Below are 27,793 nucleotides of genomic sequence, written 5' to 3'. Positions count from 1 at the left end.
CCACCCTCCAGCGGCAGGGGGCCGTGTCCAAGCCCAGCCTGCTCACATGCCCATCCTTATGCTCTGAATGATCTGGAAGATAGCTGAAGGAGGAAAACAAAGCAGACGGCTCAGACACCAGACAGCACACAGCTGGAAACCCAGCCCCACCGCGAGCCCTGCTTCTCCTGACCCCGGGCCCTGGACCTGTTAGCACACAGCTGATTAGATATTTCCTAAGAAGGAGTTAAGTTAACAAGAGGTCAGCGAACTTCTTTAAAAAGGCGGCCTTGCCCTGTCTGCTGATGGATACCTCGGGGATTTACGGATAACTCCTGCTAATTCCACCAGGAGTGAAGGCCAGAAATCCCTCAGGCGCTGAGAGATTTGGCCCTCTTCCCCCAGAATGTTCTGATGCTGCTGGGACAGTGCTTTCGTGCAGGCAGGGCCCTCATTGAACAGGTCAGCCGCTTTCGTGCAGGCAGGGCCCTCATTGAACAGGTCAGCCACGCTCCCTCTTCAAAACGGCTGTGACCTGGAAAAGAAGCTGCCCTTGAACTGCAAGGAAGGCCAGGTGCTGGGGGCAGACACGTGGAGCTGGGCCCCACCCCCCCGGGCTGCTGATAACCTCTGATACAAGTGCATCTTCAGGCGGCCTGGAACTTTCTGAAATTCGACTTGAAATGCACCGGGAGCAACACTGATTTATTCAGGGCACCGTCTTCACTAAGTGGACCGAACTCCTTCATGAAGGGGTGGGTAGCCTGAACGTCCACAGACAATTCCTGGGACTCCCTCCCCTTATTTTGGTAAGAGCTGGTTGGATGGCACCCAGCCTGGTTTGGTTTATAGGGTTTAAATGTGTCCCAGGAGAGGAAGGTCCAACTTCTTTTTCACATCCTCCCCAGATGTGACATATACAATATTGGTCAATCGTGATGAAGACAATCATGATAATAATGGCAATGAACATATATAGAATGATTTTTTTTTGTTTTTTGAGGGGCAGCTGGGTATCATGTAATCATGTGTAAAAGCAGAACAAGCACAGAACATTCAGGGGTCTTACCCCTTCTCTCCTTCCTAAAGCCATCCTGGAATATACCCAGGAATGCTGCTTCCTAAGTAACCATAGTGAAATACGCTACCCAGAATCCTCGAGAAACAAAGAGTTTGACATTTTATCAACTAACGTTAGTGAGCACATACTATGTGCCAGGCATTGTGCTTTGGGGATCCAAAGATAATTCACACCGAGGGCCCCGGGGACTCTTTCTTGGACAGCTACATCTGAAGGGTAGATAAAGCACTAATGTAGTTGGTTTTCCATAAACTAAAAAAATCACTGTGCGTATCATCACGACTTTCCTAAATTGGATATACACCCAACATGATTTAATATTAAGGTTTCATGAATGTTCAGTGTGACCATAATAAAAAGTGATAACGGATAAGACTCTGCTGTAATATGGTTCTAGAGGATGCACAGTGTTTGATCTGATCCCCAAATAGCTCCGGTTGGCTGTACTTCTTGGGCTCTCATTTCTGTTTCTTAGCAGTTATTTGGTCTCAGTGATTCCTATCTCTGGTCACATCTCTGGTGCTACTACAGCAACCTGCAGTGGGCCCTCTTCTATTATTATGCTACTGTAGACTAAGCCAAAAACAAAGACTTAGAACTATGTATAAAATTAGAGTCAGCCAGTTGTGTGTGAAGGTCGGAAAGACTCTTCTCTAGATAAAGGAGTTAATTCAACAAGTTGTGATATTTAACTCTGGTTGTGCTCAGAGGTTTTCTTGCCTTATTCTCATCTGGGGGTGGCTCTTAACAGGAGAAGTTGCTAGATGGATGAGAAAGTACCTTACCCAAATGTATAAGCTCCCCGGAACACGGATGTTTCCACCCTCCTCTACCAAAGCTAACAAGGAATAAAAATTAAATAAACATTTCTGTGTTCTGGCTCCACAGGAGTGCTGGAAGACAGCTGTATATTCAGGCACACTAGGAAAAAAATATTTACATCCACCGTGCCTCAGGCTTTGTTCTTGGGATCAGGAAAACATCCCTAATTTGGACAAACAGGCTTACTTTAGAAGGGAATGTTAGGGTCAGAGGGAACTGGGTTTGAATCCCAGCTCTTCACTGAATAGCTGTGTGACTGCATGAATAATTTAACCTCTTCAATTCTGTCTCTTCTGCTGTGAAATGAGGACCATGCTGCTTGCAGTGCTAATACAGGGATTAAATGATCTGACATAGATGAGGCTCCACACACATCAAGGTTTCGGTGCATGGGAGTCATTGCTATTATTACTGTTACTATTACTACAATGATGGCTGCTGCTTCCATGTATGAGCATGAATACCAGAGCTCAGGTGCTACCTGCTACCCTCTAGAGGTGTGAATTTTCGGAATTCACTAAATAGTTCTGAGCCCTGATTTCTCTATTTATAAAACTGTAGACAATATGTACCTCAAAGGATTGCAAGGAATAAATATGATGACATAAGTAAAATATCTGCCCATAGTAGATGCTCCAAAATGTTATTTCTCCCTGAGATTTATTCGTAGACAAGGAATCATTATCAGCAGGATATAGGTCAATGAATATGGAACAGGCTGTCCCTTAGTCCATCAGACCCTATTAAGTTAATTCATGACTTCAAAAGTGCTGGGTAATGATAAAACCACTCAATTCTTTTTAAGGAACTGCTGCAAATTTCTCTTAAGAGAATCGTAGACAAAGTTTGCTGGCCTCAGAGTAGCAACACATATTAAAACAACTTACCTATTTCTGAGTCTGCTTTAAAAACTAATGAAAGATCATTCCTGACCCTTACTGAATCCATGAATTAACAGGTAAAAATCTGTTGGTCTTTAACATGGGTACGAGCGACCCTTTAAAACTGAACCCTCTTGGAGAAATTACTTTGAATAAAGTCTATTTTAAGTTCACCATTTGCCTCCACCTCTAAGATAATGGAGAGATGGTTGTGTTTTATGATTCCTTTTTCAATGTCTTTAAGAATTGTATCCCTGTCTTTAAGAAGGCTTATATCAATGTCAATGTCTTTAAGAAGCCTTCACCATCCTATACCAATTATATTAACTGTACTTCTGTGTGCCCGCCAGTAATGACCCGCCCTACAGCCCTGGCCTCCCCGATGCTGACCTTCTGAGGCAGTGAACGGGAAGGGAGCCAAGAGTGGGTTCAAAGTGGGAAAGGAAAGGGGGAGTCTAGACCCTGACAAGTTAATAACTTAACAGAGGGTGAACAAAGCGGAGAAAACAGCCGAGTGGGCTGCAGGAAAGGGGCTGCGGGCAGGCGAGTCAGCAGGCAGGACGGATGCCAAGAAAGGGAAGGAGGGCAGGCATTCGAGGTCAGGGGATCTGGCCTTGGGCAGGTCAGAGGTTCAGGAAAATCCAGCCTCGAGTGGGAACTACAGAATCTGGGAGCTTCCGCACTCTCCCACCTGTACAGGATCCTGGTCCTTGGTAACCTGAGACGATCACATCTCTCGTTTATTCAACCATTCCCTTTCAATGAAATTCTTAGGGTTTAACATGCAAGAAGCACTTGCAACTCAAAAATCAACCAGAACAACCCTCCTGACTCCACATCTCCCATCCACAGGTGCCCTCTTCCTCTTTACAACCATTTCCAAAAAGCTGTCTAAGCCCTCACTTTCTCCATTTGCTTACCTTTGGGTTCCACCTCATTCCACTGCATTCTAGCTTCTCTCTTCACTCCAGTGAAATTGCTCTTGCTAAAGATACAAATGACCTTCCATGTCACTTAATCCAACGAGCGTCCTGAAGGACGCTGCCTTTTGTCATACGCCCCTACTTACCATCGCTGAGCGCTCCCTCCTGGAAACTCTCTTCCCTTGGCCTCTGTGACACACCATTCTCCTAGTTTCTAGTTTTCCACCTTCTCTTTGGCTCTTTACACTAAACGTGGTTTATGGGGTCACCCTAGCTCCTCCTGACCAGTAAACGAGAATGTTGAAATTCTGCAGAGAGCATGCTGGCTTTCTTCTCTTCATTACATTTCTTCTCCCATGTGATCTCATCCCGGCCCACAATTTCAGTTGCCACTTAGCTTTTTGCTAACTCACCAATGTGTGTTGCCAGCCCCGACCTCTCCTCGGAGCTCCAGACCTACACCTTCCACCACCTAATTGATACCTACACGCAAGTGGCTCAAAGGCACGTCAAATGCAGCGGGACCTTCTCATGATCTCTTCCCGTTGCCAAGCTTGGCATCCTCCTCCTCCATCTTGCATGCACACTGAAAATGCCAGAGTCATCCTTGATACCTCTGATGGATGACCAAGACCTGTGGGCATTACCTAAGAATCTCGTGATTGTGCGTCTTTCGCACCATCCTTCCCGAAACCACCCTAGTCCAAGTTACCGTCATCCTTCCCCTGATTCCTGCGGTAACCTCCACTGGTCTACTCTTGCTCCGCCTTCAATCCTTTCTCCATACTGTAGCTAGAATTATTCTTTAAATAAAAACAAGTGAGATCGTGCCCTCCTTGAGTTTCTAACACACCAGAAGCATTCTATTGCCCAATCCTTGGTGAAGCCTCCATGACCTGCATCTTCTGGCCCCTGGCAAGCTGTCCAGATTCACCTTCTCCACTCTCCTCCTCTCTTACAGTAAGCCCTCCTGTTTTGTTTTGTTTTTTTTTTGTGGTACGCGGGCCTCTCACTGTTGTGGCCTCTCCCGTTGCAGAGCACAGGCTCCGGACGTACAGGCTCAGCGGCCATGGCTCACGGGCCCAGCCGCTCCGCGGCATGTGGGATCTTCCCGGACCGGGACACGAACCCATGTCCCCTGCACCGGCAGGCGGACTCTCAACCACTGCGCCACCAGGGAAACCCAGCCCTCCTGTTTTTAAAAGCTCCCTGCTCTTACTACTGGGCTTTTACACGCGCCATTCTTTCTGTCTGAAATACTTTCCCCACCCTACCCTATTGCCTAGTTTTACTTCAAAATTCAGAAGTTATTTCTTCAGAGAAGCCGTCTTTGACCATCTGAAGCAGGAGTTCTCAAACTTATGTCTCACAGTCTCCTGAAAATGTTTGAAAACAGGCATTGGACCCCATCCCTAGAGCTTCTAATCCAGTGGGTCTGGGGTGGGAACTGAGAATGTATATTTCTAACAAGTTCATAGTTGATGCTGAGGCTGCTGGTCCAGGGACCACACTTTGAGAACCACTTCCCTAGAGCACACCAGCCCTTTGCATTACAGGCACACCTCATTTTATTGCGCTTTGCCGATATTGCGTTTTTTGTTTTGTTTTGTTTTACAAATTGAAGGTTTGTGGCAACCCTGTGTGTAACAAGTCTATGGGCAACACTTTTTCCACCAGCATCTGCTCACTTCGTGCCTCTGTGTCACATTCTGGTAATTCTCACAATATTTCAAACGTTTTCATTATTTTTATATTTGTTATGGTGATCTGTGATCAGTGACCTTTGATGTTACTGTTACAAAAAGATTAGGACTCACTGAAAGGCTCAGATGATGGTTAGTGTTTTTCAGCAATAAAGCACTTTTTAATTAAGGTATGTATACCTTTTTTTTTAGACATAATGCTATTTATTGCATTCTTAATAGACTACAGTATAATGTAAACAAAATTTTTATGTGCACTGGGAAACCGAAAACTCATGTGACTTGCTTTATTGTGATATTAGCTTTATTGCAGTGGTCTGGACCCGAACCTGCAATGTTTCCAAGGTTGGCCTGTATATGCTTTCACAGCCCTATGTTCCTCTCCTTCAAACATTTTCATGCCTGAAATTTTACATGTTCCAGCATAATTATTTGTTTGACTCATCTTTCTTCCCCACTAGACCACAAGCTCCAGGAGAGCAGGGATGATTTTGCTCCCAGCTCTACCCCTGGGCCTAAGCTCAGTACCGGGCACATAGTAGGTCCTCAGTAAAAATTTACTGAAGGACTGAACGGTGAAAAATTGCAAACAGCATGGAGGAAAATACATTTTTAAAACCTCAACTGATTACTCTTCAGACCTAAAGAATCAGCATCAAATGGCGACCTTGAGATTCAATTGCTGCAAGAGCTCAGTTGTTGAGGGGATGTCAAGTCACAAGTCAAGAACATAAACCCCTTAAGGCCGGAAGCTGGGCCAGCCCAATCCACACTTCCCTGGGGACTGCCCCATCCCAGCTAACTGAGAGTGCCCAAAGGACACAGAGATGACATAAGTGGATCCCCTAGGAGACTGTCAGAAAGCTGGAACCCTGCCAGACAATGGGGCCTTCCGAAAACGACATTTATTGAAAGTAAATGGTTGACGATAAGCGAGATCAAGGGAGTTGCTGAGAAGAGAGATCAAGACAGGCCAGAGGAACACCCTTTAGGAGGATAAGCCGACTCTAGAATTCACACAACTTTGATTATTTTTCATTTAAAAAATTTTAAAAATGAAAGCATTGGTAAGAAAAGTATGGGCCTTGAGAAAAATAAGCAGAGATGTTAGGAGACAAGACATCGCCAAGGCGGGTCGTTAAGCTCCTGGAAAGAATTAGCACAAAGATAGTCAAAGGCAAGACGCCACTTCCCCATGGCTTCTCCGGAGATGGAGAAGAGGGTAAAGAGAGGGAAGCCAGGGATAGGTGAGGGCAGGAGGGCACTGTTAAAAGAGAGATCGTATTAGCAAAGAATGGGATGCTCTCTCCACATTAAAATGGCAGACAGCAGAAGCACTCTTCCGAGAAGGAAACCATACACAGACCCAAAGGGCCCCAGGAGCACAGGGCCACAGGGCAGAGGGAAGCACATGACAAGCGAGGCCGTAGGTCACCTTGAGGGAGCCAATGGCTGATGAGACATCTTTTCCAGACTGTCCATCTCAGATCCTGAGGCAGGAGTTCCAGAGCAGACGCATGTCCTCAAGCTTTCCTTTGTGGTGAAATGGAAAGATTTCTCCAGGGCTGCTGAGTTCCTCAAACTTGTCAGTCTTGGGGCTGTGACTCCCTCTGGGTGTCACAATTTCAAAATAGTTCGGGCAGTCTCCAGGAAAGGTCAGTGCTTATGTGATCAACCTGCAAACACGGTGAATTCAAATGTGTCCTGGAGCAAGTGTCCAGGACAGAGCAAGGTGATGGAGCACCCCGGTGGCCCAGTCAAGAAGCAGCCCATGGCTGGGGCAGGGCTTTATCCACCTGGGAGCAGACCGAGAATGGCCGTCCATCTGGAACCTCTGGACAACGCACATTTTCTGGCAGGGAAAGTAGGAGATGTTTTAACAGGAGTTCTTTTCAATACACAGTCATACGCTAAAGGCCTAAAGTTGGTGGAAAGTCTGCTCCATGGTATTTTGGGGGAAATGGTAAGAGAGAAGGATGCAGGATAATAGAAAGCAGATAGGTTTGGAGTTTAGGTTTGGGTACTAGCTCTCTTTTTAGCTACGGGATGCTGGTTGATTTCTTCTTTGAACCTCTGTTTTGTGATTTGGAAAAATGAGTACCATAGCTTCTTTGTAGGGACTGTGTGATGAGAAAAGAAAATATAAGTGTAGGACCTGGCATTATAATAAGTACTCAAGAAACGGTAGCCAAAATAGTTGTATGAATAGGTTCTGCTCACCCCCACTGGCTAGTTTTTAAAGAGTTCTTTCTAGAAGGAGAGAAGAGGCTCCAGCTCTAGCTGTCCCTGCAGAGGTGACACCACTGACCTCTGGCCGGCAAACCCTGCCCTCTACCTGTCCAGGTGGGAGCTGGGGTTACTGCAGCTTCCCCAGTATCTCAGATCTCTGCTCCCCCAAGTTTTCTCCCCATCACAAAGGACAAAATGTTATCTTTCTTTCCTTGCAAGCATTCAGAATCTTGGTCAGCACCTTGCCAGGGGGGTTGAGAGGCAAGGAGACAGTGCAACTAAGGGCCGTCAACATAATGACAATAACAACAAACATTTGTAAAACTATTACCAGGACTCCACTAAACGTTGGAGTTGTCTCCTTTAATCCTCAGGATTGATTTTCATGAGGATCCCAGGAGTTTTCAGATAGCATCCTATCCCTTTTAAGAATGGAAGACACTGAGGCTTGGAGTGGGTGTGTGGGTGAGTAACTTGGACAAGGCTGCATGACTAGTAGGTGGCAGAGCCGGGTTTCCAACCCCAGGAGGCTGTCCCTGGAGCTGGTTCACACAGGACCTAGTCCTGTCCCTCCTCCACAGCATCCTTAACAGAAGAGCCAGTCCTGGGGAGGGTGGGGCTGTGGGCTCCTCCAGAAACGGAGAGGCCTCCAGCGCATACATAAAGGGAGACCACTGGACCAACTGAAACAGGAGGCATTCAGGTCCAGCTTAGAACATCTCAGGGAATCACTTTCCTTATCTGTTCTGAATAGTTTGTCCTGAAAAACGGTCCAGCCTGTGACGCGTTATCTCTCCCCAGTCGTGCCCCGGCAGGCAGAGTGCCTACCAGATACAGGAGAAGAGTACAGTCTGTTAACTGCCAGACAAAGGGAACGTCCCTGCCCAGAAACAGTGCAGCTACTCACAACTGATGGTGCCAAATGAACCTAGTAGGCTCTTTGGGAAAGGCCTTAACTCTGGAATCACAGAGGCCAGTGCCGGGCCAGACACAATTTCCTATTTGATGGGCAAAGAGGGTCCCGATGTGTATTCCCTTCTGGGGATGATAAAAAATCAGTATATGCAAATGAAGCAACTGACAAAGGATTAATCTCCAAAATTTATAAGCAGCTCGTGCAGCTCAGTAACAAAAAAACAAACAACCCAATCCAAAAATTGGCAGAAGACCTAAATAGACATTTCTCCACAGAAGATATACAGACTGCCAACAAACACATGAAAGGATGCTCAACATCTTTACTCATTAGAGAAATGCAAATCAAAACTACAATGAGATATCATCTCACACCAGTCAGAATGGCCATCATCAAAAAAATCTAGAAACAATAAATGCTGGAGAGGGTGTGGAAAAAAGGGAACACTCTTGCACTGCTGGTGGGAATGTGAATTAGTACAGCCACTATGGAGAACAGTATGGAGGTTCCTTAAAAAACTACAAATAGAACTACCATAAGACCCAGCAATCCCACTACTGGGCATATACTCTGAGAAAACCATAATTCAAAAAGAGTCATGTACCAAAATGTTCATAGCAGCCCTATTTACAATAGCCCGGAGATGGCAACAACCTAAGTGTCCATCATCGGATGAATGGATAAAGAAGATGTGGCACATATATACAATGGAATATTATTCAGCCCTAAAAAGAAACAAAATTGAGCTATTTGTAATGAGGTGGATGGACCTAGAGTCTGTCATACAGAGTGAAGTAAGTCAGAAAGAGAAAGACAAATACTGTATGCTGACACATATATATGGAATCTAAGAAAAAAAATGTCATGAAGAACATAGGGGTAAGACAGGAATAAAGACACAGACCTACTAGAGAATGGACTTGAGGATATGGGAGGGGGAAGGGTAAGCTGTGACAAAGTGAAAGAGTGGCATGGACATATATACACTACCAAACGTAAGGTAGATAGCTAGTGGGAAGCAGCCGCATAGCACAGGGAGATCAGCTCGGTGCTTTGTGACCGCCTGGAGGGGTGGGATAGGGAGGGTGGGAGGGAGACGCAAAAGGGAGGGGATATTAAAGAAAAAAGAAAAAAAACAAAAAACAATTTCCTATTTGATGGGCAAAGAGGGTCCCGATGTGTATTCCCTTCTGGGGATGATAAAAAATCAGTATATCCAGCAACACAGGAGGCACCCCTATACACGCACACGCACACACACACACACACACAACACACACACACACACACAAACACACATAGAAAAATACACACAGATACACACAAACACACACATACACAAACACACAAAGACACATACATACAAAGACACACAGACACAGACATAAACACAGACACATAACAGATCCTGCTTCAACCAGAACAGCTTTTCTTTTGTTTTTTTTTTTTTTAAATTATTATTTATTTAATTTATTTTTGGCTGCGTTGGGTCTTAGTTGCAGCACACGGACTCTCTAGTTGAGGCGCATGAGCTCAGTAGTTGTGGTGCGTGGGCTTAGTTGCCCTGCAGCATGTGGAATCCTAGTTCCCTGACCAGGGATCGAACCCACGTCCCCTGCATTGGAAGGCGGATTCTTTATCACTGGACCACCAGGGAAGTTCCTGAACAGCTTTTCTTTTGTTTCCCTCTAAGCTTTGAAAAAAGAGGCCTACTACTCTAAAAAAAAAAAAAAAGAAAGAAAGAAAAGTCTACTGCTTTAAAAAAAAAAGGCTAAAATCAAGAGTTTAGCCATTTGCTCTCAAAATACACTTATTTTTTTCTGATTATACAAGTAATATATGCTCATTGACAAAACTCGAAAATATAGAAAATTAGAAAGGAAATAAGTCACTGGTTAATCCTATTACCCTAGAGGTTTCCCTTTGATGGGGGATATAAGCTCATCAGTTTCAAGAAAACCCAGACTTCAAGAATGACTAAAATTCACATAATCTCTAACTAGGAAGTGAGTATCAGTTTCGGCCAGAGAGAGAGAAATGCAATTGAAATGAGGGATAGATGAGGGAGAAGTCGTCTGAGGGAGGGAGGTGGGGTGTGGCTGGTGTGTAAGAGTTTCCCTCTGAGAATCACAGCATGATGGGGATTAAACGGTGGTTCCATTGACCCCAGTTGGAGCCTCAGTGAGGGATGAGGACAGAGAAGACTGCTCGCAGCTTGCTGCTTCCTGTCCACACACAGGGACACACCTGGGCTCAGGAGAGGTGAATGATACAACAGGATCACAAGACACATGTAAGCGCTAACATATTGTCTGGTCAACTGCATGTGAAGGGAAAGACCTACTGTCACTGAGTCCAGGTGAAACTTCTAGGCCAAGAGGAAAGTCAAAAATGCTGAAGACAGTTGTCCTGTGAACACTGTGGCACTGACACTGTAAGATGGGTAGGCCAGGGTTGGAACCCTGCTGTCACTGCCGTGTTCAGGTCAGACATTACTGATGCACAGCAGCATACACATCACAGAGCTCTGGGGAGGCCTCCGAACCCTTCTCCCCAAGGCTCCTGAAAGAGATGAGGACACAAGGGAGAGGGAAACCCAGGGGCAAGGGCTGTGGGCACAACCAGCAGGACGGGCTTCATCTATGGTCCGGGGAAGCACACACAGACAGCAAGTGTCTCGCGCAGATAGCAGTTGGCGTATCTGTGTGACGGCATCTCTGCCGCCTCAGACGGACATTCCGGGTCACGCTTGTCTCTGAGTCTCAAGATAAAAACAAGTACTCTTCCGAAGCTATCAAACAGTTCTCTAAAGAGGCAGGCTTTGAAACCGGGGACTGAGAGTCAGGACGAGCTGCTTATCTGGAAAGAGGCCCTACCGCCTGCAGAAATGGAAGATAATATTTTTATAAAAACGGGAGAGAAAAAATGGCCAAGTCTCTAAGAGGGGGGTGTTTAAACCCTTGGGGCTTCAGTGTGAATCTGGGGTCCTAGGAGATCAAATAAAGACAAATGCAACCAGTTAAAAAGGCCCAAGCAAGAGTCCTGGGTCAAGATCTGAACAAGAAAAGTTTCTGGCCTGTTTGGAATAGTCATCTGAGAGGACCCAGAAGAGATATCTGACTAAGAAACAGGTTTTAGATTTCTGATGGAATGTATATAATACTAACTACAATAAGGCTAGTTTCCAAATTAAACCAGACAAAGCAAGATATGGCCCTGAGATGTCCTATCTGGACAATTCCACGTCTCAAAAGAACACTCTGTTCACCGAGCTTTTGCATCTCACAAAGAAAACTTTTTTTTTTTTTAAATAGGAAAACGGTGGTGTGTTTGGGTTGCTTTAAGGGAATAAAACTTTGTTTATTTCTGATATTCAACTTAAAGTACAAACCCCTATTCATTGATTTTAGTGTACCTCTGGGCGCTTCCCGTTTCCTGCCTGGGTCGGTCTGAAAGATTCTGATGCTTTATCGTGGGAACATAGTCTCACCCACTGGGAGTGTTATCACTGAAATTGCTCACACTCCTCCTTGGAGTGAAGAGGCGGGGTCTACAGCTCTCTGGAAGGTGAAGACCAACGTGAGTGGCTGAGCCTGCCAGGTGAAGGCGTGGCCTGGGAGGATGGAAGACAATGGGAGCCTAAAGTGTCCATGGCACACCAGTCCCACTCATGGTGCCACTACTTTACATGAGGGTGATGGGGACAGAGATGGTGGTGACTGAAGCTGCAGGTTTCAAGCGTGCTGTGGGCCGGCACTTACGTCCCTGGAACCACTCAGTACCAGGACAAACTCTGGAGGGTCTCCTCCTATCCCCGTTTGATGGGTAAGGAAATCAATACAGAGAGAGTAATGAACTTGTCCAAGGTTATTCGGCAGAAACATAGCGAATCCAGGCTTTGAATCCACATCTGGTGGAGCCCCAAACCATCCTCCCCTCTGAAGCCTCCTATCCATTTACTGCCATTTGGTCAGTTTTCAAAGTAGTGTCTTGTCTAAGAGACCTTTTGCAATCCTGGAAAGTGGAAATTTCCTTCCTCTGAAGGGGGGCGTGTATTTAGTATTTAGATGTCCTCTGACTGGTTACAACCATGGACTTGGGCTGGGCTGGGATCTCGGGGGGCCTCCCTGGTGAGGGGTGGGCATTCCCTGGGCACATGTTTTTGTGCCGAGGGGTCTCTGGGTGCCTGTGTGCTGCGCCCTCACTGCTCCCCTGGTTCCTCTTCCTTCCTTTTCATTATCTGGCTCTTATCAGCACCAGCACTGCTGGTACGAAAGGCATGTGTGGAGAACAAGGAAGGCCAAGGAAAGAAGCTGAGAAGGAAGGGGCCAAGAGTCTGCTGTGACACATCACTCCCCATAATAATGGGGTCCCGTAACCTCTTGGAGGTTTGCTAACTTGTTTTGCCACGTAAAATGGAGTAAGGGTGACCAATAAGTGAGCCTATACTTAAAGGTCAACATTTTTACCATTCTTCATTTTTTCCCAAAAGATACTAGGAAAACAGTTAAAACCTGCATTCCTTGTGACTTGCCTCACCTGAAAATTTATTTACCCTAGGTACACTGACAGTATTTCTATAATTTTTTATTTTTTAAAATTAATTAATTAATTAATTTTTGGCTGCATTGGGTCTTTGTTCCTGGGCGTGGGCTTTCTCTAGTTGCGGCGAGCGGGGGCTACTCTTCGTTGTGGTGTGCGGGCTTCTCATTGCGGTGGCTTCTCTTGTTGCGGAGCACGGGCTCTAGGCGTGTGGGCTTTAGCAGTTGCAGCACGTGGGCTCAGTAGTTGTGACTCGCGGGCTCTAGAGCGCAGGCTCAGTAGTTGTGGTGCATGGGCTTAGTTGCTCCGCGGCATGTGGGATCTTCCCGGACCAGGGCTCGAACCCGTGTTCCCTGCATTGGCAGGCGGATTCTTAACCACTGCACCACCAGGGGAGCCCTCTATAATTTTTTAAACTGAGTGTAGTTGATTTACAATGTTTCAGGTGTGTACAGCGAAGTGATTCAGTATATATATATATTGTTTTTCAGATTCTCTTTCATTATAGGTTACTACACGATACTGAATATAGTTCCCTGTGCTATACAGTAGGTCCTCGTTGTTCATCTTTCTTATATACAGTAGTGTGTACCTGTTAATCCCAAACTCCTAATTTATCCCTTCCCCCTCTCCCCACTCCGCTTTGGTAACCATAAGTTTGTTTTCTATGTGACACTATTTCTAAAAAAGAGCCCTTTGCCCAGCCCACCGTCAATTAGAAAAGTGGGTTTAATAGAGTGAGGTAACGAAAGCAAGAGAATCAGATCAATGATCAACATCTTCACTACTATTAGAAGATTTCATATTTTTCCTGTCTGTATAAAGACCTACAAAATATGAATAACTAACCACATGAACTCAGAGAGGGCGAATGACCTCAGAGGTATCCCAGGGACTTGGTGAAATGGAACTTAAGCCTGGCACACGGGTATATCCTGTTCAAGGGAAAGGGACTCGCTGGACAGGGACAGGAAGGGGTGTGTCTACAGAGGTAAGGAAATCCTACCGCAAACTCCAATGCATTTTGTGCGAGCATGACAGGCAAGGGCAGGGGTGAAGGTGCTGTTGTGCACACTGCAGATGATGGCAGGACGCTAGGTGGGGCGGGTCTCTCCTACTCTGTGCTACAGAAGTGGAACAGAAGTGAGAGAGAGCAGTGATAAGGGGCTTCAATCATCCAGGCACTGAGAAGGCTCATTACGGAAAGCAGAGGAACTGATAAAGGGAAGAGTTAGATTTGAGGAAATCACATTTTTTTAAACATCCTTATTGGAGTATAATTGCTTTACAATGATGTGTCAGTTTCTGCTGTATAACAAAGTGAATCAGCTATACGTATACATATATCCCCATATCTCCTCCCTCTTGCGTCTCCCTCCCACCCTCCCTATCCCAGCCCTCTAGGTGGTCATAATCACATTCTTTTAAACGAAGAGAAGTGATAGGCAGATAACTGAATCACTTAGTGTACAGCAGAAATTAAACAACACTGTAAATCAACTATACTTCAATAAAATAAATTAAATAAAAAAGATAGGTAGGAGCCTATGGTCTGTGACTCTGAAAAGGGAGGAACTCAGGAGGGAGAGTAGGAGCTGCAAGAACTGAATCTTGACTAAACCCAGAGACGTGGCAATGGGTATGAATCTAAAGGAGCTATTGTGTTTTTCATGATGTGTTTGGTTTAGGAAAGGACACGGACAAAGATAGAAGGAAGGGCACAGTACCAAGGACGAACTGAGAAGAGTGACACATTTCTGTGAGAACAGAGCTTGGCCTGAGCTGAAGCTTGCAAAAAAAATGCTAAAGTTGGCAAAAAAAAAGAAAAAGAAAGGAAAGAAAATAAGAAAAAAAAGGGAGATGGTGGTGGATTATTTTTAGCTATGATTTAAAAAAGGAGGAGGTCTGTTGCTTGGGGATCATGGTGGCATGGTAACAGAGGGTAACATTAAGAGGACCCAACTCCCCGTTTGATGTCTAGCCTTTCCATAGAAGCTAGTGGTCTTAACTCAATTTAAAGAAGCATCCTTAGAAGAGCACCAGACATGCAGGCAGGGGATGTAGTATGCCAGTAAGTGGTGTGTCCTTTTGGCCACTTTAAGTCCAAATCTCCAGGCCCTGCAGGCTCCCATCCGACGCCCCTGGACAAACCAACAGAGAGGATAGCAGAGACAATGTACTTGATCCCTGAACAAACTAATGGAGACTGGGAAGATTCCAAAAGATTGTGGTCAGCAAATGTCCCAATTTACCCAAACCGGGGGGGTGGGGAGCGGGGAAGGTACAGTTCCTACTATGTGAACCAATAAGCCTGGCAAAATTTTAATTAAGATGTAATTTAGGGAAGGTTTGTAATCCCTTTGGAAAGGATGGATATTGAGAAATAGCACAGGTTGGAGAAAAATAAGCCAGACTAAATGACTTATTGGCTTTTCCCCCTCTCCTATATGCTACCTAAGGGCACAGACCAGAGAGGGCCCCGGTTACTGTGCATCTTGAAGCCAAAAAAGAAAAAAAACCAAAAACACCAGTTCTGTATCTATTTAGTTCCTGACAACAAGGGCTACGTGATGACCGAGGCTCAAAGATCCCTGTGATTGGACTTTGGCCAGTCTTGAGCCTGTCGTACTATCTCAGGCCTCTGTGCCTTTGTCATGCAGTGTTCCCTCATGTGGAATAACCCTCCCTTTGTCTGGCTGTTTGTCCTTCAAAACTCAGCTCAAATGGCACCTTCTCTGGGAAACTTTCTCTTCTGTTCAGTATGAGTTAGAAGGCCCTGATATAGTCTGTGTTTTCTGAGATCCACATGTTGGAATCCTAATGCCCAATGTGATGGTGGTAGAAGGTGGGGCCTTTGGGAGGTGATTAGGTCCTGAGGGCGGAGGACTCATGAATTGGATTAGTGCTCTTATAAGAGAGACCCTACTGAGCTCCCTAGCCCCTTCGACCACGTGTGGATGCCATGTGAGGATACAAGGAGAAGTCTGTGATTGGGAAAGGGGTCCCCAACCGACCACACTGGTACCCTAATGTGACCGCCAGGCTCCAGAACTGTGAGCAATAAATTTCTGCTGTTTATAAGCCACCCAGTCTATGGTAGTTTGTTATAGCAGCCCGGATGCACTAAGACGGTCCCTCGTCCACGCTTGCCAAGCCCTCCGGGTGTTCTGCTGTCAGAGCGCTCTTTTCCTGGGAGCAATGACATGTTCCTTATCTGTCTCCCCAGTGCCAGCTGCCCCCTGAAGGAGTTTGTATCTCCAAAGCCCGCACAGTGCCAGGCACACCAGAGACCCTCAAGACATGAGGACTGCTTGCAGGAGTTTTGCTGAGAGGTTCAAAGTCAACCTGAGGGGAGTGGTCTCTAATTGTTTTCTGTGGCTTCTCCAAATCTAGACTTTTATCAGTGCCTTGGGCGAATAATATATTTTCAAGAAACCATAAAGCTGGGAGAGAGAGATAATTAGATAAAAGGCTTAAGGTTCAAGATCTAACAATCTACAGTTTGGCCATAAAGCCTGAAAACATAGATAACTTTTTTTTTAAACATCTTAATTGGAGAAAATTGCTTTACAGTGTTGTGTTAGTTTCTGCTATGTAACAAAGTGAATCAGCTATATGAATACATATATCCCTGTATATCCCCATATCCCTTCCCTCTTGAGTCTCCCTCCCACCCTCCTTATCCCACCCCTCTAGATGGTTGCAAAGCATGGAGCTAATCTCCCTGTGCTATGCGGCTGCTTCCCACTAGCTATCTATTTTACTTTGGTAGTGTATATATGTCCATGCCACTCTCTCACGTTGTCCCAGCTTACCCTTCCCCCTCCCTGTGTCCTCAAGTCCATTCTCTAAGTCTGTGTCTTTATTCCTGTCCTGCCCTTAGGTTCTTCAGAAGCTTTGTTTTTTTTTTTTAGATTCCATATATATGTGTTAGCATACGGTATTTGTTTTTCTCTTTCTGACTTACTTCACTGTGTATGATAGTCTCTAGGTCCATCCACCTCACTACAAATGACTCAATTTCATTTCTTTTTTTGACCAAGTAATATTCCATTGTATATACGTGCCACATCTTCTTTAACCATTCACCTGTTGATGGGCACTTAGGTTGCTTCCATGTCCTGGCTATTGTAAATAGTGCTGCAATGAATATTGTGGTACATGACTCTTTTTGAATTATGGTCTTCTCAGGGTGTATGCCCAGTAGTGGGATTGTTAGGTCGCATGGTAGTTCTATTTTCAGTTAAGGAACCTCCATACTGTTCTCCATAGTGGCTGCACCAATTTACATTCCCACCAACAGTGCAAGAGGGTTCCCTTTTCTCCACACCCCCTCCAGCATTTATTGCCTGTAGATTTTTTGATGACGGCCATTCTGACTGGTGTGAGGTGACACCTCATTGTAGTTTTGACTTGCATTTCTCTAATGCTTAGTGATGTTGAGCATTTTTTCATGTGTTTGTTGGCAATCTGTATATCTTCTGTGGAGAAATGTCTATTTAGGTCTTCTGCCCATTTTTGGATTGGGTTGTTTTTTTGATATTGAGCTGCATGAGCTGCTTCTATATTTTGGAGATTAATCCTTTGTCAGTTGCTTCATTTGCAAATATTTTCTCCCATTCTGAGGGTTGTCTTTTCATCTTGTCTATGGTTTCCTTTGCTGTGCAAAAGTTTTGAAGTTTCAATAGGTCCCATTTGTTTATTTTTGTTTTTATTTCCATGTCTCTAGGAGGTGGGTCAAAAAGGATCTTGTTGTGATTTATGTCATAGAGTGTTCTGCCTATGTTTCCCCCTAGGAGTTTTATAGTGTCCGGTCTTACATTTAGGTCTTTAATCCAGTTTGAGTTTATTTTTGTGTATGGTGTTACGGAGTGTTCTAATTTCATTCTTTTACAGTAGCTGTCCAGTCTTCCCAGCACCACTTATTGAAGAGGCTGCCTTTTCTCCATTGTATACTCTTGCTACCTTTATCAAAGATAAGGTGACCATATGTGTGTGGGTTTATCTCTGGGTTTTCTATCCTGTTCCATTGATCCTTATTTCTGTTTTTGTGCCAGTACCATACTGTCTTGATTACTGTAGCTTTGTAGTAGAGTCTGAAGTCTGGGAGACTGATTCCTCCAGCTCCGTTTTTCTTTCTCAAGATTGCTTTGGCTATTCGGGGTCTTTTGTGTTTCCATACAAATTGTGCAATTTTTTATCTGGTTCTGTGAAAAATGCCATTGGTAGTTTGATAGGGATTGCACTGAATCTGTAGATTGCTTTGGGTAGTATAGTCATTTTCACCACGTTGATTCTTCCAATCCAAGATCGTAGTATACCTTTCCATCTGTTTGTATCATCCTTAATTTCTTTCATCAGTGTCTTATAGTTTTCTGCATACAGGTCTTTTGTCTCCTTAGGTAGGTTTATTCCTAGGTATTTTATTCTTTTTGTTGCGATGGTAAATGGGAGTGTTTCCTTAATTTCTCTTTCAGATTTTGCATCATTAGTGTATAGGAATGCCAGGGATTTCTGTGCATTAATTTTCTATCCTGCTACTCTACCAAATTCATTGATTAGCTCTAGTAGTTTTCTGGTAGCATCTGTAGGATTCTCTATGTATAGTATCATGTCATCTGCAAACAGTGACAGCTTTACATCTTCTTTTCTGATTTGGATTCCTTTTATTTCTTTTTCTTCTCTGATTGCTATGGCTAAAACTTCCAAAACTATGTTGAGTAATAGTGGTGAGAGTGGAGAACCTTGTCTTGTTCCTGATCTTAGAGGAAATGGTTTCAGGTTTTCACCATTGAGAACAATGTTGGCTGTGGGTTTGTCATATATGGCCTTTATTATGTTGAGGTAGGTTCCATCTATGCCTACTTTCTGGAGAGTTTTTATCATAAATGGTGTTGAATTTTGTCAAAAGTTTTTTCTGCATCTATTGAGATTATCATATGGTGAAAACATAGATAACTTTTTTATACAGATGGATTTTTCCTCTTGATTTTCTGTGGCATGCTAATGGCATTTTTTTTGGTTTGTTTGTTTTTTGGTTTGTTTTGTTTTGGGGAGAAAATCAGAGAGCGATCATCTGAGGCAATGCATCACAGATGACTATGCAGGCACTGAGGGAAATACTGCATTGATGCACCACATTCATTGCAATTTTTCACAGTGCTCTGAACTATGCACTGCTAATGCAGGGCAATGCAATACACTGAATACATCATGTAACATCACTAACCATACTGTACATTATTACATAATATCTGTAAGCCATTTATTATTTATGTTCTTCTATGTTTCCATACTTTATGTCTACTCTGTAGAAAAACAGCTTACAACCAACAATGAAGTTAAAATAGAAATGTTCATGGAGCTTTATATTAAGTCTAAAAAAAAGTCTATTTAATATCTACAGCATTGGGAATATTTGGTTTTATCCATCTATCCATCCATCCAGCCATCCATCTAGCCAACGAGATTAACCACTCCCTATGTGCTAAAAACTGTGCTAGTATCTAAAAATTTAGTGGAAGTTAAATACTGTCTTCCCTAAGCTTATATCCTAGTAGAGAGAAATGGATAATAGGTAAGCAAATTAAATAATTTCAAATGTTGATGAAGGCCATGAATAAAATAAAACAATGTGTGATGCAGATAGGGGACAACTTTAGATGGGAGGGTACGGAGATGCATCTCTGAAGCTTGCAGGAAGTTGACGTGAAGAAGAGCTTGGTGGGGCCTGGCTGGCCATTAGCTCTCTGTAAGTCTAGGAGGTCCTGTGATTATTAAAAATAAACTGCAAGACAAAGGATTAATCTCCAAAATATACAAGCAGCTCATGCAGCTCAGTATCAAAACAACAAACAACCCAATCCAAAAATGGGCAGAAGACCTAAATAGACATTTCTCCAAAGAAGATATATAGATTGCCAACAAACACATGAAAGGATGCTCAACATCACTAATCATTAGAGAAATGCAAATCAAAACTACAATGGGGTATCACCTCACACCAGTCAGAGTGGCCATCATCAAAAAATCTACAAGCAATAAATGCTGGAGAGGGTGTGGAGAAAAGGGAACTTTCATTCATTGTTGGTGGGAATGTAAATTGATACAGTCACTATGGAGAACAGTATGGAGGTTCCTTAAAAAACTAAAAATAGAACTACCATACGACCCAGCAATCGAACTACTGGGCATACACCCTGAGAAAACCATAATTCAAAAAGAGTCATGTACCACATTGTTCATTGCAGCTCTATTTACAATAGCCAGGATATGGAAGCAGCCTAAATGTCCATAGACAGATGAATGGTTAAAGAAGATGTGGCACATATATAGAATATATGGAATATTTTACTCAGCCATAAAAAGAAATGAAATTGAGTTATTTGTAGTGAAGTGGGTGGACCTAGAGTCTGTCATACAGAGTGAAGTAAGTCAGAAAGAGAAAAACAAATACCGTATGCTAACACATATATATGGAATCCAAAAAAAAAAATTGGTTCTGAAGAACCTAGGGGCAGGACAGGAATAAAGACACAGACGTAGAGAAGGACTTGAGGACACGGGGAGGGGGAAGGGTAAGCTGAGACGAAATGAGAGAGTGGCATTGAGATATATACACTACCGCATGCAAAATAGATAGCTAGTGGGAAGCAGCCACATAGAACAGGGAGATCAGCTCAGTGTTTTGTGACCACCTAGAGGGGTGGGTTGGGAGGGTGGGAGGGAGACGCAAGAGGGAGGGGATATGGGGATATATGTATACATATAGCTGATTCACATTGTTATACAGCAGAAACTAACATAGATTGTAAAGCAATTATACTCCAATAAAGATGTTAAATAATAAATAAATAAACTGTTTGGGGCATATTAATAAAAGCAGGGTTATGAGACAAAAAGCAGGGACAGACCTACTATCTCTGTAGCAGTTGCACCATTTCTAGACCAACTTCTGCAGTTGCAAATGCAATACTTTAAGAGAGTCATGGCATGTATAGAAGGGTCTAGAAACTACATCTTATGAGGACAAGGTTGAGAGAACTAGGGAAGTTGAGTTTGTAGAAGGAGTCATTAAGCAGTCATCTTGGAAATATCCAAGGAGTCAAGACGTTCAGAAGCAAAGGAGTGCAAGCCGTGTGGTTTTCGGCATCCACACCTGAACTACCGAGAAGACGGCACCATGTGGTTCAAAAGAGGGGAGATGTTTCCAATAGAATCAGAGCTGCACAGAAATGGGATAGGCTTTTTGAAGGAGTGAGCGCTCCTGAAGTATTCCAGCAGTGGCCGGGTAAACTCTATTAAAGATGAGGGATCCTTGTATTGGACAAAAGGCTCCCTTTGAGGACACATCTTTAGGGATGGCGTACACTTTCGTTTCTTGGAGTGGAAGATCTTCTCTCATCTTGGAATCATCTTTTAAAAAATTGAGACTCACACAAAGGCTTGTTTGGCAATAGTGCCAAGACCATCGGATCCCTCCTTCCTCCTAAGAGCTTTCGTTTCCTTGGAAGGGTGGTCTCCTAAAGGTCAGAGGCACCTGTAGTCATGGGCGTCTCATGCCATTGGGGAGGAATGACATCTTCCTGGGAGGTTTAGATCTTTGCAGGAAGATGTGTACTCGCCTTCCCTGCCCTCAGCAACAGTGAGGAGATGGAGGATGGGAACATCTAAAGACCTACCTTGTTGATAGAAATGACCTCCACTCACCAGTACTTCAGAGACCCAACCCATGGGGACCAGGAATTAATCAAGGCTCCCAATCACAGAAGTCGACTAGAAACAACTGCATGATCCTTCTGGTCAAGTCTGCACTGTGTGTGTGTGTGTGTGTGTGTGTGTGTGTGTGTGTGTGTAAGTAAAGCTCTCTTAACTTGCTACCTTCCAGCATCAGGTGACTGCACCTTGAGGCTCAGGTCAAAGGCTCTGTTTTACCCAGCACCTCTGCAGAGCTTCCCTTAAGGCGTAAGGCCTCTCCTTCTCTCTGGAATGTAGATTATCTCAGGCAGACAGGTGCTCCACTTTCTGTTCCAAATGCCCTTTTTAGGTTAGGTCTTCAGAGAAAGCTTTAACTGAACTCTGAAGTGTAGCCAGCCAACTTAATTGCTCACTGTAATCATTTTATGATTATGATTTGATAGCATATCAGTTCTGTCTCTACTCTGTTTGCTGGAATGGAAATGAAATCAAAACCTATTAAGATGAAGGCTTCGGGCAGCAATTAACTTGAATCCCAGACCAATATAGTTTTTGTCTATTTACCTTGAGAATAAAACATGTGTTTTTATAGGACAAAGGAGACCATGGGATATAAGGGCAGCGAGAAACCCATACCTGAGCCGCAGACAACAAAAACAAACAGTGCCAACAGCCATGGTCCCACAGGATATTTCTCTTCTTGCGGCCTCTGAAAGGGAATGGGAGAAAGTAAGATTAGCTTCATTCATTCAAGAAACATTTACTGAGTATGGCTAGTCACTAGACACCTCTGTGAATGAGACAGACCCAGTCTCAATGCCAGCAGGCAGATCTAGACGAACAAAGTCAATATTAAGGGATCAAGATTGGTTTGGAAAAATTCATCAATAACCTTACTTACACCCCTGTAACTCAATGAACTTGGTGGTTCTTAAATATTCTGGGGACTGATGAGGTATAAATACACAAACCAATACAGTGATGTGGGAAGCCAAAAATGATATTACTAATCATTGCTTCTGTTGGCTAAAAGCACACTTCATGCCAGGCACTCTAGAAAGCAGCCAACATCTGCGATCTCTAGCACTCAGAACTCCACGCAAGGCCAGTATTATCATCTCCATCCTGTACTTGAGAAACTGAGGCTCAAGGTTTGCTAACGGGAACAAGAGTTGGGATTCACGTTTAGCTCTGCCTCTTTACGGAGCCAGGGGATTTTCCTCCAGCAGATTCGTCTTGAATTCCTGCATCCGCGGCTTCCAAGCAGGGTTACAGAGCACAGCCATTTTCTCAAAACTTTCTAAGTGCTAAAAACCTGGGAAGCCACTGCAGTGGAAACCCTGGGAACAGTAGATGCACCACAGCAGCTGTGTGTGGAGATGAGAGGAGTGGCGTTTTGTAATAAACCTCCTAATTCTTAGTGAAGCTTATGCTTGGGAGAAATCTCAGCATCCCCGGGAAGCACAAGGGGACTGTGGTTCCCACACGGACCAGCCCTGCGTACCTCCTGCTCTTCTCAAGCCAAAAGCACAAAAGACGTCAGAGGAAGGTCCCTTTGCAACTCCTCTGGGTCTGTGTGCAGGTAAGGCTTGGTCCTTACAAGCAAATCAATCAATGGAAAACCAATATTTTCTGAGAAAGGCAGCTGAAAATGTGGGGAATTTCTCAAGTGAAAAGGGAGGAGGTAGAGTGAAGAAACATGAAGAACTCACTAAATATTCCCTCACTGGCATGAGCCAAAAATAGGCTGTGGCCAACATAGGTTAAAGAACTTATTTTATCATAGACAAGGCAACAATTCTTTGGTTCTCAGCTTACCTGTTCCATTCTTAGAGAACCTTCTCTCTTCTACCTCAGTTGAGTTCACTTGGCACTTAAATCACCAAGTACTTTTTTTAGATAGCATTTATCACAGTTTGTATCTCGATGTTTATTCTTGTGATACTGTGTTTGATGTCTGTCTTTCTGCTAGACTGTAAGCCCTGCAAGGGCAGGCACTGTGTCTCTTTCATATATCAATGTATAGCAATGTCTGGCCCAGAACTTAAACACAATAGATGCTTAATAAACGTTCTTCGAAGAATGAATAAGCATACAAGCCCCACTAAATACGATGTCTTAGGTCAGCTAGAGTAAAGAAAGGGTCTAGGGGGCCTCCCTGGTGGCGCAGTGGTTGAGAGTCCGCCTGCCGATGCAGGGCACACGGGTTCGTGCCCCGGTCGGGAAGATCCCACATGCCGCGGAGCGGCTGGGCCCGTGAGCCATGGCCGCTGAGCCTGTGCGTCCGGAGCCTGTGCTCCGCAACGGGAGAGGCCACAACAGTGAGAGGCCCGTGTACCTCAAAAAAAAAAAAAAAAAAAAAAAAGGGTCTAGGAAAGATATTGGCTCTTTTAATACTCCCCAATTGGTGATAGGGTTATTCCAGCATTTCTCTTACTAGAGAAGTATGGATTAGTGTCAGTGGCAGGTAGAATCTAAGGATTAAAACCACTCACTTCTCTGACCTTGACCACTTGTATCTACCAACACTCTTGTATGGTGGCAAATCTCACTGCAAGGGAATAGATCGTTTCTTTTGACTAGAAGAAAGACAAAATCAGTCTTAAATAATTGCATAGGATAACTTTAATCAGCATTTGTACTGTGTCATTCTTTGGCACTTAAGACCAGGTCAAGATCAGAGCAAGTAAGTAATAGAGGTATTAAATACAGTTACCTGAACAGGGTGTGACATTCACCCCTCTGCCCCTTGGCCAACTTCCTAATCACTTGTGACAGTTGACCAGAAACAAGTTCTGTTGCTGTCATCCCACTGATGCTAAACGAAAAAATTCATTTAGTTCTATCTCCAGCAGAGTCAACAAGTGAATCCAGGAGCCTGTAGATGGATTTTTGATCTCATGCAGATACCAAATGGAGTCACTTATTTTTTCCTTTGCAGAAAAACTCAAATTATCAGGATACAGAGTTTGCATCCTGATAACACAAAATCCTTTCTGATGACATTCCACAGTGAATCAATATTATTTGTGGACTTTCAGAGCTCAAGAACTCCTTGGCTGGTCATAATACCAATATATCGTTTTTTGAGGGCTTTGAGTTGCTTTTTTGGGGAAGCAGTGCCCAGCACAAATCTGTTGGGACAATTCACCTAAGCCTGAATCTATTGCTGGGAAAGGTAAGAAAAGCAGTAGAATCCTGCAAATGACATGGTTCATTTCCCGCAGGAATTTGTCACTCCCTGGGCTCCAAAATGCAGAGGATGGCTTTCCCTATGATAAGATACCAGCAGGGTAACTCAGAACTCTGAAATTGAAATTGCCCTTTCATTCTGAAGAAGTTACTACTGTATAATCATGAAATGATTATTCCATTTCTGTTATCTGGGAGAACAGTACTGATTCACTCCATAGCTGTAAGCTGATAATGAAATACCCAAGCATCTATATACAATTAAAGGAGTTTATTTCTGAACAATTAGTCTGAAGTTTCTGTTAGAATCTGTTCATGTGTCTGCATTTATTGAATTTCATTCTGAACAAGTTACCCCTTACAAGTTACTTCCTTCAAAGTATAATCATGTTTGATCTCTAATTAGGAAAATGAGATTTAAACTTTAAAGCGTTTCTTTTTGAAAGAGAATTTCATTTTTCTTTTTGGATGCTGATCCATTTACAATAAAGTTAACCAAAAAGCCTTTCTAACCAAAGGAAAATAAACATACATTGTGGCTTGGTTTGGAAACCTTTCATTACAAAGTGAGTAGGACCATTTAGAAACACTCATAGGCGCCAGGCACTTCTGAAGGGCCCACTCCATGGTATATCAGAACCTATTAAAAATCCACTCAGACCATACACTAAACATAATTTGAAAATATCTCTGAAAGTTAAGTTGAATTGCAGTCAAGTTGACTACATTTCCTAGATATTTAAACAGCTTTTTCTCCAATTTTTCCATTTTCTTTTCTTATTTTGGAGCCAATCATTTTTCTTTCAGGTACCAAACATTTTCTAATAGTCTTAAGAAGCTAGAAATGGCAGACACTGCCTTTATCAAGCCTAATGAGTAAAACAGCTCTGCAAAGCAGTTTCTGTTTTGTCGTTACTTCTGCAGTCAGATCAGTTGTCTACTGAGGAGAATTAAGTGACCTCTGTTTTTTTTTTTTTTTTTAATTAATTTATTTATTTACTTTTGGCTGTGTTGGGTCTTCGTTTCTGTGCAAGGGCTTTCTCTAGTTGTGGCAAGTGGGGGCCACTCTTCATCGCGGTGCGCGGGCCTCTCACTATCGTGGCCTCTCACTATCGTGGCCTCTCTTGTTGCGGAGCACAGGCTCCAGACGCGCAGGCTCAGTAGTTGTGGCTCACGGGCCTAGTTGCTCCGCGGCATGTGGGATCTTCCCAGACCAGGGCTCGAACCTGTGCCCCCTGCATTAACAGGCAGATTCTCAACCACTGCGCCACCAGGGAAGCCCGTGACCTGTTTTTTTAGTTCACTAAAAGGAACCACACAAGTAGAAATTTTGAGTAAATCAGCTAGTCTGTATGATATCCTGGGAAGAATTGATCTCCTAGGGATATAAACCCCGAATACTTTAACATCCATTAAAAATTGTTTTTCAATGTCAATTTGGACAGCAAGTTGTTTTTTTTTTTCTGAGTAAAAATAGGGAAAACAGAGATCTACGTGAAAAATAGTTCCAATTCAATGGCATACTGGCGTTTTCCCAAATGAGAGAACTTCCAGCACAACTTAAGCTTGTAGCTGCCTATAAAGATCCAAATTTGATGCTAAGGTTTCTCTGCCATAGTACTGCTTGGTTCTGCAAGAATTCTGGTGTAGAGATTGCAGATCCAGCTTTGTGCTCAGTTAAGCAAACCAGCTTCATGCCTTTGGCTAAAAGCAACTGCCTCATCAAGTCTGCAAGCTCTTCCAGCCAAACCTCAAGTTTCAGCTGAACTTCCACTGAAGTGTCTGGGATAATAGATTCCATGCGCCTTTGCTCATACACTTGGAGACAAGCACTACTCAACAACTCATCCGAGGGCCGCCTCTGAATGTCCAGGATCATGGGCCTGGCAATTTCTGTTGAAGATCATTTGCTTTCCTAAAAACAAACAACACACACACAGACACACACAAAACCCTGCACTTAAGGCACAGATTTTACGTAAGCATTGTTATAAAGCTTTAGTCTACAGTTTTGGAGGTGCAGAATGCCTGGCAATAATAAGCTAGTCTCTAAAGTTCTGGAACATACTATCAGGATGAGCCGGAATTGACGAGGTGAACAAGGGGAATGTTGCGTTTAAACTTTCGCCGAGTGGTGCGGGGCCTCCTGCAGAAGAGGCAAAGAGGAGCATGGAGGGAAATACGGGCTGAATAGCATTCCTAATTCCCAGTTTATACAGGGAGACCATTACAAAGGGGCAGGAAAGAAAACCTTATCTTGGTGTGTTTGTTGGGGATGAAGGGCAGGGGATGAAGCCTAGGAGGGAGACGTGGCAAAGGGCCTCCCTTTACTCATTCATTCATTCATTCATTCAACAAAACCGAGCTAGCACCTACTAGGTTCCAGGCCCCGGCGTCAAGCAGTTGGTTTAACTGTTCCCTGAAGGATGTGACTTTGGTCTTTCCCGGAGACAAAGGCCCAGTTCTCTCCTGGGGAGGCCCTTCTGCGCCTCCGCGGTAGCCCCAGCAGACGCTCCCAGAGGGGCCACGGCCAACCAAGTTCCGCTCCGCTCAAGCGAGCACAAGTCCGCGCCGCGGGGAGCCCGGCCCTCAGCGCCCACCATGCGGGACCCCGCGGGAGGGGCTGCCCGGGGCGCTGAGGAGGGGGAGGCTGGCCCCGCGCCCGCCCAGCCCGGGCCCGGCCCCACGCCGCCCGGTCAGCGCCGCCCCCGCCTTACCAGGGTTTTGGCTACATTCCCCCTCTGGGTGATGTTTTTGCTGTGCTTCTCGTTAGCCATCCGGATGCGCTGTTTGGCCACCATGGCTCGGGCGCTAGGAAATGCTCTCGA

At 44.2% G+C, this 27,793-nt stretch overlaps 1 protein-coding gene across 1 annotated transcript; it reads right to left on the bottom strand.

Moving 5' to 3' along the window:
• Positions 1–42: 42 nt before the first annotated feature.
• SERP2 (stress associated endoplasmic reticulum protein family member 2) lies at positions 43–27,793 on the bottom strand (the record flags this gene model as incomplete). Its single annotated transcript, XM_079721864.1, has 3 exons — positions 27,683–27,793; positions 22,410–22,482; positions 43–83 (listed from the first exon to the last, which is right to left on the bottom strand). Exons 1-3 carry the CDS (start codon positions 27,764–27,766, stop codon positions 43–45), a joined length of 198 nt encoding a protein of 65 aa, XP_079577990.1. The 5' UTR covers positions 27,767–27,793.

This window comes from Hyperoodon ampullatus, assembly GCF_949752795.1.
Source record: "Hyperoodon ampullatus genome assembly, chromosome: 16".
Lineage (NCBI taxonomy): Eukaryota > Metazoa > Chordata > Mammalia > Artiodactyla > Ziphiidae > Hyperoodon > Hyperoodon ampullatus.
Note: the sequence above shows the minus strand (reverse complement) of the source record. Positions and strands in the feature narration are given on the sequence as shown.